This window comes from Neomonachus schauinslandi, chromosome 6, assembly GCF_002201575.2.
Source record: "Neomonachus schauinslandi chromosome 6, ASM220157v2, whole genome shotgun sequence".
In the NCBI taxonomy this organism is placed as follows: Eukaryota; Metazoa; Chordata; class Mammalia; order Carnivora; family Phocidae; genus Neomonachus; species Neomonachus schauinslandi.
In genome coordinates, this window is record NC_058408.1 from 45,213,744 (window position 1) to 45,228,284 (window position 14,541).

The 14,541-nt window shown below is 33.9% G+C and overlaps 1 protein-coding gene across 1 annotated transcript in view; it reads left to right on the top strand.

The window, feature by feature from the left end:
* SWT1 (SWT1 RNA endoribonuclease homolog) overlaps nt 1-14,541 on the top strand; it is a 95,753-nt gene that overhangs the window by 14,776 nt on the left and 66,436 nt on the right. Inside the window, exons 5-9 of the mRNA XM_021682861.1 lie at nt 391-450; nt 1,892-2,021; nt 3,202-3,303; nt 3,933-4,121; nt 9,381-9,474. Of these exons, the coding sequence (XP_021538536.1) occupies nt 391-450; nt 1,892-2,021; nt 3,202-3,303; nt 3,933-4,121; nt 9,381-9,474 (575 nt within the window). The remainder of the gene's footprint in view (nt 1-390; nt 451-1,891; nt 2,022-3,201; nt 3,304-3,932; nt 4,122-9,380; nt 9,475-14,541) is intronic.

Sequence of the window (14,541 nt, forward strand, 5' to 3'; positions counted from 1 at the left end):
ATGATTGTCTTTCTCTGCTTGACTTACATTTCACTTAGCATAATCCCCTCCAGTTCCATCCATGTTGATGCAAATGGTGGGTATTCATCCTTTCTGATGGCTGAGTACAGCCACTCTGGAAAACAGTATGGAGGATCCTCAAGACGTTAAAAATAGAACTACCCTACAACCCAGCAATTGCACTACTAGGTATTTATCCCAAAGATACAAATGTAGTGAAAAGAAGGGGCACATGCACCCCAGTGTTCATAGCAGCGATGTCCACAGTAGCCAAACTGTGGAAGGAGCCAAGATGCCCTTCAACAGATGAATAGATAAAGACGACGTGGTTCATATGTACAATGGAGTATATGCTTCATTCTTAACTAATAAAATTACTTTTCATTTCAGAGTTTTGAAGCTCCATGTTCTTCAGCATCACTTGCAACTATTCAAGATACAGATCAAGAGGTTACTGATATACTTATTTACTTTGAATATTTCAATGAAATTAAGTCAAACAGTTCTTATATAAATAATAAATAATGACTATATAAACCTTGGTAATATGAGAGTAGCAGTGATATCTCTACTTAAATCAATATGTAAGTTTTACAAAGTTATGAAAAACTACTTGGAAGATATTTACATTTAATTGATCACCTTTTTGTCTTTGTTTCTAAGCTCTAAACTGTTTTGAATAAAGAGTATGGAGTCTATAGCCTACAAGTTACATGAATTCTGATTTAATGTTATCATAACTTTTGCATGCTTACGCCTAGGCTTACCAAAATTCAGTATGGTAATAATCTGTTGGCCTCATTTTTCTAATCAGCAATAAGATGAAAATGTTATTCAGTGAAAATGAGAGTGCGTGCATATTTATTTATTTTTAACCTGTTGCTTCATTTCCCAGCTAGAATCTCCTGATTGACCCTCTTGGAATTATTGCATAGACTTTTATGTTTCTTGGTCCTAAATTAAAATTAGATCCATGAAACACTTTGTAGTTTTCTATTTAAAGAAGACTTTAAAACCATATTGATCACTTTTTATTTGTGATAGTTGTATTTTTCTGTCCTGTGGGTCAGTGCTCCTTGATAGAAGAAAGATTTCTCATCCCTGCTCCAAATCTAGATTAGATATACAATTCTTCACATCAAAATACATCAGGGAACTACTTCCCTGAAGTGAGAAGGGTCTTAAAATCTAGATTTCAGTTTTCGATGGCTCATAAATAATCTTAGAAATCTCAAGAAGAGGCTCATCATCCAGATGAAAAGATAGTTGGCTTCCAAAGTACATTAAAGTGAAAATGGGATGAGAATGAACTTATTTTGAAGGTCTACTATGTACTAGGCTCTGTGCAGGGAACTTCATATTATTTCATTTAATCCTCACAAAAATACTAATAGTAGTTATTTAACATTCCTATTTTGTGGATGAACAGATGGAGACCCAAGGTAGTTAAATAATTTCCTTGCCTAAGGTTACAGAGGTAGTAAGAGAAGAGCTACTTTTAAAACCCTGTGTATGGGGGCGCCTGGGTGGCTCAGTTGTTAAGCGTCTGCCTTCGGCTCAGGTCATGATCCCAGGGTCCTGGGATCGAGCCCCACATTGGGCTCCCTGCTCTGCGGGAAGCCTGCTTCTCCCTCTCCCACTCCCCCTGCTTGTGTTCCCTCTCTCACTGTGTCTCTCTCTGTCAAATAAATAAAATCTTTAAAACAAAACAAAACAAACCTGTGTATGTTTATAAATCTGTATTCTTTCACCATTCTGCCTCCATATTTTTGTGACTTTTTCCCCCACAAGCCATCTCAAGTGAATTTATTAGAATTAATTGCTTTCTAATCCTAACTAATCTGCAAGTAGATAATCCAAAATATTTTACTGTGGGTCTTTTATAATTTAGATGCAGATAGTGGAAGAGCTCCATGCTGCACGTGTGGGAAAAAGTGTGGATTTACCTGTGGTTTTATCTTCCGAAGAGTTAACAAGCATGGAGATTGACTTGGTGGAAGATGATGTACATTCTTGTGCTGGTATACCCTATCTGTAGATGATGATTTTTCTGATCTCCTATGCTTTCTCAGGAGTTAATGAGCCAACATTCAATTTTTATAATATTTAGATGAAAAATGTTAAAATGTGCTCATTTGAAACAATAAGGTATGGTATATGTCTTCTAGTGACTAGAGTCAGGTCTAATATTTGTCTTATCATTTGTTTTATACATCTCACATTATTAGGCAGTTAGACATATTTTCTCTTTCTCTTTTTTGCCAAGGATCAGTAATCAGGGTTATCTTTTATTCTATCAACTATCAGAGCTGTCTTTTATTCTTGCCCTTAATCATGATTTTTGACAGTTTCAACTATGTAAAGCCCTGATCAGAAATAGTTAGAGAACAAATTGAGACTTACTGGAGGGAAGCTGGGCAGAGGGATGGGTTAAATGGGTGATGGGTTAAGGAGGGCCCTTGTAGGGAGGAGCACTAGGTATTGTATGTAAGTGATGAATCACTAAATTCTACATCTGAAACTGATATCATACTGTATGTTAACTGGAATTTAAATAAAAACTTAAAAAAAAGAAATAATGCCAGTTGCTCAAAGGTATTATATGCATGGATTTCTTACTTATTTAGTAAAGTTTTGATCATTCTTCCTACTGGGAGAAGGTGATAGATATTACCCAAAGTCTGTTAGCATACAATTTTGAATTGTATTTATAAAAATGTAATGCTACATTACCATTCATACTGCACTTTTCAATTTACTAAGTGTTTTCCTGTGCATTAACTTATCTGATCCTCACAATGACCCTATGAAATAATAATGCTATCTTACCTGTTTTCTTTCATTTACACATATTTATCTTTTCAATTATATTTCACTCACACTGTATTAAAATTAGCTTATAAATCCTAAGTGTACCACTACTAGTGATGCAGAACAAGGTTTGCCAACATAGTTACTAGTGGAGCAAATTAGTTTATGATTTAAAATCCACTCAGACAATTCAGGATGTTTCACTCGTAGATAGTTAAACATTGATTACTGTTCTTTTAAGGATTAGAGTAAACACAGTTTTGTTTTGGCTGTCTAAAGGACTGCCTTCTTTTAAGAATACCTTCAAAGTTCTATGATATCAAAACTTCGGTTATTATGCAAGTCTGTTATCAAGTGTCATGAAATCCTAACTTTGCTCTTTTTCTCTAGCAAATACTGCTTCAGATAAAAAGCTTCTAATTGTTATTGACACAAATATTCTGATGAATCACCTCAATTTTGTTAGAATTTTGAAGACAACAGAAATTCCAGGTATTTATAAAGCATGATTCTGATTTTCTTATTTGAGTTGATATTTTATATTAACGATGATGTGGGGTGGTTTTTTCCCCCACAAATACATTTCCATTATGTTTAAAATGTTATAAAGATATATATGTCTTAAAATATATATATTAATAATCAGCATAAGTTAAAAAAAAAAAGCGCCTTCATAGGTCAACCTAACAATCCAAAGTTACTCTTCTTTGAGCTCCTATAGTATCTATTTTTGTAACATTCATTTGATACTTATTTACATCTGTTTTTGTTTTTCTTTTAAAGATTTATTTGAGAGAGAGAGAGAGTGGGCGTGTGCACAGGGGGCAGGGGCAGAGGGAGAGAGAGTCCTAAACTGACTCCGCCCTCAGAGCTGGACATGGGGCTGGATTCCTGACCCTGGGATCAGGACCTGCGCCGAAACCAAGAGTCAGACGCTTAACCCACCATGCCACCCAGGCGCCCCATACTTATATCTATTTTTAGTTATCATTTTTTATGTATTATCTCTTCATTTAGACTGTGAATTCCTTACTTTAAAACTTCCAGTGCTCCTACAGCAGTTCAATTTAGTAGCTCAATAAATATTTGTTGACTTCTAAGAAATCTTTTTTATTTTTCAGGCTTTGACAGACTTGTGTTAATAATTCCCTGGGTGGTCATACAAGAGCTAGATCGTATGAAGGCAGGAAAACTGCTAAAACATGCCCAGCACAAAGCTGTGCCTGCAGTTCATTTCATCAATGACAGTCTCAAAAATCAAGACAGAAAGCTATGGGGTCAGTCACTACAGCTTGCATCTCAAAAATTTTGTAAGTATTGTTCTCTCGGGGTGTTTCCTGATTTAGATTTGTTTGGGTGCTGACTCATTATTGGGGGGAAATGGTGCGAAACTTTAAAAGAATTTATAATCATTGGAATGTGAAATGGCCAGACGTAGTGATGATTAGGGGTATTCTATTTGGCTTGGTTCAGGTTTTCTTGGATTTTTATTTTTCTGCTTCTAGGCCTTCTTAGGTTATGTCTTTATTTCACAGATAGTGACTGTATAGTTCTGTATGCATAGTTTTCTGTATTATAGTACTTTGGATTCTTTTTTTTTTTTTTTAAATACCGTTGTTGAGTGACGAAGCCAGTAAGTAATTGAGGTTTCTAATCTGTCCCTGATTAGAATCTGTCACTGTGCAGTTTGTATAATACAGAGAGAGGCATTGTTTTCCTCTGGTTTGTCAGAATCTGTAATTAGGAGGTGTTTGTATAATAAAGGTCTATAGAGTTTCTCTTGATTTATTTTTTTTCCATATTAGCTTCTTTTCAGTCATTTTTAAATCACTTTAGTTTTAGAACCTAAGTATGCTCTTTATGTTATATATATGTATCACCTTGTGGAAAAAAAAAATCCATGTGTAAAGCAACACTGTTGCCTCTGCAGAGTTTATACATATATTTAGAGGATTTCTTTCATTCTTTAAAACCTTGTTTCTTCTCAACTCATTCATTTATATACGTACATTTACACTTACTTAAATATCGTGGATTTATGTTGTCTACTCTACTCATATACAATAAGATATGAAAGAATTCATCCTATGATGAATCTAATCATGGTATTAACCCTGAGAAGGCTTTTGGCACAGTCGTTTAGTCTTAAATCTTTGAAGAAAAAGGGCCTCCATAATTCATTCTTTCATTCCCTTTACAAATATTTATTAGCTCTTAGTATGTTTTATATACAATCCTTGTGCATTTTGAGCAGCTTTGTGTGGTATGTTTAAAAGCTTTTAAAGGAGAACCACAAATATTAAAGTTAAGAAAATACTAAAATGTTTGAACATTTATATTGAACATCTTGGTGGTTCTTTTTTTTTTTAACTTCTCATTATGAAAAATTTCAAATGCAGAGGTCGAATAATGTATGACTCCTTGTGTACCTCTCACTGTTTTTCAGTAATTATCAACATTTTGCCATTCTTGTTTATTCTCTCATTTCCTTTTCTCCTCTTTCTACTCTTGGAACTCCTGTAGTAGTTTGAAGCAAGTCCCAGATACTGTATCATATCATTTTTACTCAAATACTTTGGTATGTGTTGCTAACTAAAAAGTATGTGATACTTTTTTTTTTTTAACAACTACACAATTAACAAAATTAACCCCTGATCTAAACCATCCTGTCAGTAAAACCCCAAACCTTAAAAGGAGAGGAGATTTTTTTTTTTACTCTTAATCTTCTACTTTTTTTAGTTTGTTGATATAAACTATATTTTATTATTTAATAGTATGGATAAGGATGATAATAATGGATAACACTTATATAGTCATTATTCTCCAGACCCTTTTCCAAGTGCTTTGCCAGCTAATATTTCATTCAAACCATACAGTACTTGTGGAAGTTATTAGCCCCATTTTATAAATGAGGAAATTGAGACAGAGAGGTTAAGAACTTGTCCTAAAAAGCATGTCTATTTCTTCAATAGATTTGCTTTGAAAATTATTTTAGAGCTCATTTTAGAATAGATATTTTGGCCACATTTATTATTTATAGATGCTTGGTATATTTCCTTTGACTTTTCCATGTTCATATGCTTTTTTGATGCTTTGACTTCCTCAGTCTCTGCTTTTTTTGATGATTGAGGAGGGTAAATCATAGTAGTGGTCTCAGATGTCTGTGTTGTTTCAATTTCTGGGTGTCTTCCTCGAAATCCATATTTTACTTTAATGTTTGAATGGTATTTGATTGTAGTTTTTATTAAATTGCTCAAACTGCTTTTAGTTATAAGGTCATAGATATAATAATAGATTATTTGTAATTGTCTATGTCAGGTAAGTCCTTTATGTGTTTCTCTGTATCACTGTTTTCTTCATTGATCATTAAAAACATTCTTTATATAAAGTACAATGTATTTAATAGGTTTATTCTATTGATAACGATTTTATGATATCCATTAGAAATTTTTATCATAATAAAATTACATTTTATATTCTAATGATAAACTAATATTCTTACGAGAAAACTCAATTCAAGATTCCTGAGTAAAATTAAAGTTCCTGTTTGGAAAAAGGCAAAAGCAAAATGAACTTTTATTATACTTTACAAATGTCATGCACAGTTGCAACTAGCTCTTAATAATTGCTAATTTTGTGTGTATTATTTTCCTTTTACATAATCATTGAGTATTGTAACAATGTATTTTTTAAACAGGCATTTTTCCATCAAAAAAGGAAATGTAGATAGTTCATGTTAAATTGCCTTCGTTGACTATAATTTTAGCCTTGTCCTTAACTCTTTTCAAAATTGTATTTATTTGATGTAGTATTTAGTGTGGTGAGAGGAGAATAGGATTTGAAATCTGATTGATCTGGGTTTATAACCTGACCTGGGGAAAGTTAAAGATGAGGCAACTAAGTCAATGAAATGGGGGAAAATAACCTCCAGCTCAAAAAATGATTGTGAAGATTGGTTGAGTTAAAGTACTTGATGGTTTATGGCCTAGAATAGGCAATAATTCTCTTGTATCCTTGTTATATGAAAAGCTTATACATATTGACTAGAAAAACAAAAAATCCCTTTTCCCTAAATGGACAAAGATTATTAATAGGTAATTCACAAAAGAAGTACAACTAAGCAGCCCCTTGTTCACTGCAAATATTCTCCTGTTTGACGTTTTTAATGTTGTTAATTTCTGATGTATAGATATTTTTAGTTTAGATCTTTCACTTTTCCTTTCTTCTTTTTATTGCTTCTAAGTTTAGAAAGTTATTCTTTTGCATCATACCAGTGCTTTGAGAATATGAATTACTAACTTTTCAGGAGAGCAATTTATCAGTGTGTTTCAAGAAGCCTAAAGATACAATTCTTTTTCTAGAAATGTTTTCTAAGACATAATCAGAGATGCTGATTTATATAAGTAAGGCTCATAACAGTATTATTAATACAGCAAAAAATTTGAAACAACCTGAGTGTCTAACAGTAGAAGTTGCATACAATACTATAGCTATGTGAAAGAATACTACTGTATTTCAAAAAATGTTAATGACAAAATAGGATTTAAAAGAATAAAAAAAATCATCCCAAATTTGTTAGATTATGCATTATATACTTATAGATGGTGAATGTTGGATATATTTAGCTGATGGAATTATGAGTTATTTTAATTTTCTTTGTTTTCTGCATTTTCCAGATTTTCTAAATTATTTTATTTTTATAATAAGGGAAAAATAGTTATCTGCCACCCCCCCCACCTGACATTTTTTCCATGATTTTTATATTTTACTATATTTTTGTTGATTCATGTATTTGCCAAATACCTATACCAGACACTGTTCTGGGGCCGCATCAGTGAGAAGCTGTTGAGAAGCTTAAATTCTTAAATTCTTAAATATTAAATATCATATTAACTATAATTTATACAGAATTTTGTGGGGTTTTTGATGTTGTGAGTCAAGAGGTCATGCTGTTGTGCCATTTGAGCTGAGTTTTAATTAATAAATATATATTACTTAAAAAGTACTTGTTATTACCCCTTATTGAGCCAACTGTTTCCTATAAATTTTCTTATTTCATTTTCCTGGTTAAGCAGTTTGCCCAAGATTACATGGCTAGTAAGTGGGAAAGCAGGGATTCAAACCCAGATTAATCTGTCTCCAGAGTCTTTGTTTTGTTCACTTTTGAACAGTACCTGAGCAGGTGCTCAGAAATATTTGTTGAATAAATATTTCATGAATATTCTTGCAGTTTTAGGTATGTTTTCAAGCCCCGCGTATTCTAGAAAAAGTGACAGAACAGATAATATTGAACTTTAATACCTCTAGAACAGTATACTGTAACCTTTAACCTTTCATCTGCTGAGTTGTTTAAAGCTAATAGTTTTTTGCTGCCCATTTTGCCTTATAGTGTGGTATTTACTCTGTGGACTAAAAGAAGGAAAATCGGCTACTGTAGTATATGTCTGCTTGGCTTACTGGTTGTCTGATAAAAGAACTGAATCATATCTTCGGGCTTATGCTCTGAGATCAATTCAGTTCTGTCTAGACTTCACTAGAGATTGTGAGCTCCTCAAGAGTTTGTCCTTGTATATCCAGTTACTTAGCACAGAGGCTTGGGTACAAATTCAGCCCTATATAAAAATTTATTCCTTGAATGAATGAGTTTTCTAATTTGAATGTTTAGAGGACTAAGTAATATAGGCTAAAAGTTGAGGGGAAAAGAGTTATAGTCTGGGAACGGAGTTGAGGCTCCTTGTCTAGTACACCTTGAATTTTAGTGTGTAAGAGACTCACCAAGGAATTTAAATTCATGTTTGGGTCCAGACTCCAAAGATTCTTATACAGAAGTGGGTCGGGGGTGGGGCCCTGAAATCTTATTATTAGGTACCCAAGGGAGTTTTGAGGCAGGCAGTGTAAGGACTTAGGAAAAACACTGTCTTTGGTCTTGTTTTTCTACACATTACATCATTTTCACAAAATCCAAACTTTTACATCATGCTTTAAAGCTTGCAGAATGCCAGAGGACGCTCTGTCAGCCATTCGTTAACACTTGGTAGAAATTTTTGTGTTTCCTACCTAGGGCCCATATCGCCTTTTCCTATGCATCTCTAAATGTTAATTGTTTAGAGATTAGGGAAAAGCAGACACATGAAAATGGTTCTGTTGCTGGTAGAAGAGTTATTCATTATTTTATAGACCTCTTTTGGGTGGAGGTCATTTTAAGCATGATGTAATCCTATAATTTATAATCTCTAACTTAGTGACTGAATTGAGACTAGAATTCATAGCTTTAGGTTTCTAGTATGGCATTTAACTTACTGATCACTTTCTTTCTTTTGTGTTTATTAATAGTCATATCCTATTTCATTTTAGTAGTAAACTAACTACTTTGGTAATTTTACCTGAATTCTACCTTCTTTGGAATTCTACATGAATTCTAGATCCCGAATTTTTAAGGCATTGTTTTGCTGTGTCTTATTTTTCTCTTTTGATTTAAGAAGTGTTCTTTCTTTTAGATTTTTTTGACTTGTAAATACTGTCCAGATTTTTAGCATGCTTATTGATTACCGCTTTTGCTAAATTTGCAGATGGACTGAGTGACGAGAACAATGATGACCGAGTATTAAAATGCTGTCTTCAGTACCAGGAATTATTCCCTTGTTCTACTGTTATTCTGTGCACGTGAGTTTCATAGTCATTTTACTCTTTTTTTTTTTTTCTAAATAGCAACTATACCAGAGAATTTTTAGAAGTCATATTATACCCACCAGACTAAGGATGAAAAACGTACATGATTTTCGAAAACTGCCAGTAAGCATATTCAATTTTGTGTCACATTCTTATAATGTGTAAACTATAGAAGAATGAGATTTGAATGAGTTTTATTTATATGACATTCAGAAACCTTTTATAAAAGCTGAGAACAGCCAATTTAATCTGTCAACAAAATAGTTCAGAAATAAAAGTCTGACAAATTTTTGGTCAAGAGGCAAGAAGGTTAATCAATTAATTTGTGGGGAAGAGGCAGTTCATGTTGGTGGTACACCTCTGGTGCCTGTTCATAGAGTGAGGGCTGGAGTCATGGGTCTCCCATTTACCAGCCCTGTGACCTGGGAAAGTTGCTTACCTTAGTTTCCTCACATGTAAAATATAGGGGGATACTAATACCTGCCTCCTGGAGTTATTGTGAGTACTTAGATAATGTATACATAAAGCATTTAGGGTAGTGCCCAGTACATAAAATGATCTCAGTAAGAGTCTTCTCCTCCTCTTCCCTTTCTCCTTCCCCTCCATTCCCAACTAGTATTTTCATAACTTAGTTCTAAGGTAAAACTAACATAACGTTAAGCAAAATTGAACCCATCGTGTATGAGAAAAGGCTCTGAAGGAACCAAGAAGAGCAATTGTAAACTGTTGTTTTCGTCTGAGTTTTATTCACCGAAAAGTGGAGTTTTTTTATAGTTTCACAATCATGCCAAATTCTGTATGAAATACAGCAATTATAGAAATGAATAGCCCTAAGGTTTTTCTTGTAAGGCAGTTTGGTCAGTTATCATTTTAAATATATGGAAGCATTGAATCATTATGTTATACACCTGAAACTAATATAATGCTGTATGTTAACTAGAGTGGAATTAAAATAAAATTTTAAAAAAATATTTAAGAAATTCTCATTTTAGCTGTCTTCAAAGATGATGGTATGGTGTTCTATTGGGGATTAAAGGAAATATTAAAGATTTCTGTCTCTAGGTTATTTTAAAATTATTTTTTGATCCTGGGCATAACATATCATCTTGGAGTTTGTGGAAGGCTGAAACAGCATAATTAATATGTTAATCATTTTGAATTTGATAAAAGCTAAATTTGAGAGATAATTGCTATGTAATTGTTGCTTTTTTAGTTCAACTTAGAATGAAAATTAAATTGGTGAGACTTTATCAATTCTCCATTATTTCTGTAGTCACTGTTTTGGGATTAACAGATGTAACATTTTTAGTGAAATGAAAATTTGTAGTCGGACTTTACTTTTAATTCTAGCATTATGTTCTAGGGGAGCCTGTTTTTTATTTTTATTTTTTCCTTTAAAAGGCCGGAATTGTGTCTACTGCATAAGTCCCACCTACTTATTATGAAGATGCTGTTAAATGGATGATGATGATGATGATAATATTGATAATGACAGTGCTAGGAGAACCCTTCTCCAACACTATGTACTGTACCTAATTCTAAGTGCATTACTTTAAATTTACAATCCTGAGTGTGGGCCAGCAACCCTTAGTTCATATCTCTATCTCTCTTCTGAATTCTAGACTAGTATATTCATCTATTTGTTTGCTTTCTGTGCTTGGATGCAGCATAGACATCTGGGACGTACCATCTCCAAAAATGAACTCTTGATTTTTCTTTCTAAACTGTTCTCCATCTGAATAAAAGGTGCCACTTTCCACCCATTTGCTAGAGCCAGAAACCTAGGAGTCATTTTTGATAACCACTCCTCCCTCATAATCTATATCTGGTCAGTTAACGGGTCCTGTGCAATCTTTTCTTCATCTCCCCTGCCACCATCCTTTGTCTGCCATGCTATTTTTCCACTTCCTTTTTGACTCTAAGACTAATTTAGGCTCTCTGCTTCCATACTTGCTCTCCTCCATTTATTCTTCACAAAGTAATGTAATTTTTCATTTTTAATTAAAAAAAAGTTTTAGGGACGCCTGGGTGGCTCAGTTGGTTAAGCGACTGCCTTCAGCTCAGGTCATGATCCTGGAGTCCCTGGATCGAGTCCCGCATCGGGCTCCCTGCTCAGCGAGGAGCCTGCTTCTCCCTCTAACCCTCTCCCCTCTCATGTACTCTCTCTCTCTCTCATTCTAGCTCTCTCAGATAAATAAATAAATCTTTAAAAAAAAAAAGTTTTATTGAGAATTTCAACGATAGTCAAAGTGAAGAAGAATTAATAAACTCCTAAGTATTCAGCTACAATTATCAAAATTCTCCCATTCTTCTGTTATCTATATCTATTTACTCCCTGTCCTCCCACATGATTATTTTTATAAGGTTTTTTGTGTTTGGAGGGAAAATGTACAATATTGAAATGCACAAATCTTTACTATAGGATGTTGACAAAGGGTATACTGGTGTAGCCCACATCCCTCTCGATACATAGAACACTTCCATCACCCCAGAAAATACTTTTATGCCCCTTTGTGCCCTTTTTCTAGTTTAAGTGGAAGCTGAGATCACTTGTTTGAGACTGCTATAAATTTACCTGTCAGCACTGTTTCAGTTGGATCCCACAAATTTTGATGTTCTATTTTTATGTTCATTCAGTTCAATATAACTTCCCTTTGACATTTAGATATTTGTTGTTTAATTCCAAATATTTGCACATTTTCCAGTTTTCTTCTTGCTATCAATTTGTACTTTAGTTCCACTTTGATTTGAGAACATTATATGATTTCTTTTAAATTTGTTAGTTTGTTTTATTGCCAAGAATATGGTCTATCTTGGTGAATGTTTTACATGCACTTAGAGAATTTATATTCTGCTTTTGTGGGTGGAGCATTCTATAAATTTCAGTTAAGTTGGTTGATAGTGTTGTTCAGGTTTTCTATAACCTTACCAATTGTCTGCTTATTCTGTGATTATTGAGAGAGAAGTATTGAAATCTCTAACTATAATTCTGGGTTTGTTTAATTCTCCTTTCAGTTCTGTTTGTTTTACTTCATGTGTTATAAAAACTTTGTAGTAAGATGCATAGATTTTTAGGATTGTTTAGGATTGTCTTCGGAGAGCTGACCCCTTTCTCATTATATAATGTCTCTGTCTGTTCCTGAAAGTCTCCTTCGTTTAGTATTAATACTACCATTCCAGTTTTGTTTTTGTTAGTATTTATATGGTATATCCTTTCCCATCCATTTACTTTTAACCTGTGTCTTTATATGAAGGTAAGTATTTTGTGGGTGGCATATAGTTGGTACTTTATTTTTTGTCCAGTCTGACAACTTGTCTTTTTTTTTCTTTTGAGAGAGAGAGAGAGAGAGAGAGAGCGCACAAGCAGGGAGGGGCAGAGAGAGAGAGAATCAAGCAGGCTCCACACTCAAGTGTGGAGCCCGACACGGGGCTCGATCTCACCACCCTGAGATCATGACCTGAGCCAAAATCAAGAGTCGGACACTTAACCCCACTCAGCCACCCAGGTGCCCCACAACTTCTGTCTTTTAAGTGATGAGTTTATACCACTTACATTTAATTGGTTGGATCAAATCTGCCTTTTTGCTATTTTTTATTTGTTTCATCTGTTCTTTTCTTTTTCTTTCTTGAGTTAATTGTGTATTTTTTTATGGTGCCATTTTATCTCCATTGAATATTTATACCTTTTTGAAATAAATATTTTAATGGTTGCCCTGGCATTTATAGTATATATCTTACTTGATCAAAGTCTACCTTCAAATAATATTATATTGCTTCATGTTAGGTGTAAGGATCTTATAACAGTTTCTTTCTCCCATCCTTAGTGCTATCATTGTCATATATGTTACCTTTACAAAAATGATGATAAGCACGTGTTTTACTATATTTGCTTCCATCATTTGACGTTTAAAGCAATTAAAAATAAGTGAATATTTTAAGTGAATATTTTATTTCCATTTTGTGCACTCTTAATTATTTTTATAGATTCAAGTTTCTGTCTGGTGTTATATTCCTTCTGCCTAAACAAATTTATTTGACATGTATGTGTCTATTGGCAGTGAAATTTTTGGTTTTGTCTGTCTTACAATGTCTTTATTTCTTAATTTATTTTTGAAAGATATTTTTGCTGGATATACAGTTCTGGGTTGATTTTTTTTTTTTCCTTTCAGTATTTTAAAGAGGTCACTCCATTTTTTTCTAGTTTGTATGGTTTCTGATGAGAAGTCTGATGTAAAAGTTATCTTTGTTCCTCTATATGTAATGTGTTTTTTTTTTTTACTTTCTGCTTTCAAGGGTTTTTCTTTGTCTTTTGCTTTTTTAGCAGTTTATTTTAGCAATTTTTAGCAGATATGTCCAGGTGTTTGTGTGTGTGTGGCACGGGGCTAGGGGGGGATGGGTAGAGAAGAAGGATTTATTCTGCTTGATGTTCTCTGAGCTTCTCAGATCTCTGGTTTCCTGTCTTCAGTTTTAGATAATTCTCAGCCACCATTTCTTCAAATATTTCTTCTGCCCATTCCCTCTTTTCTCCTTCTCATATTACAGTTATACTAGAGTAGCCAGTTTCCAAGATGACCCCAATGATTCCTGCCTCCTAGTATTAATGCTCTTGTGTAGTCCCGTCCTCCATTATACCAGGGTTGGTTGTACCAGTGACATACTATCACTATCAGATCAGGTTATAAAAAATTAGGATATTAAAGACTGGAACTTCCTTCTCGGGCACTCTCTTGCTTTCTCCTCTCTCAAATCACTTGTTTTGTGGAAGCAAGCTGCCATGCTGTGAACAGCCCTATGAAATAGACCGCATGATGAGAAACTGAAGCCTCCAGCCAAGAGCCAGTGATGGACTAAGGCCTGCCAACAGCCACATGAATGAGCCAATTAGACCTCTGAGATGGCTACAATCCTAGGCAACAGCATGTTCCAACTTTGTGAGAGACCCTGAACCAGAACCAACCAGTCAAGCTGCTCCCAGATTTCTGACTCTTAGAAGCTATGTGAGATAATAAGTGTTTGTTTTAAGGTGCTAAGTGTTGGGATAATTTGTTATACAGCAATAGA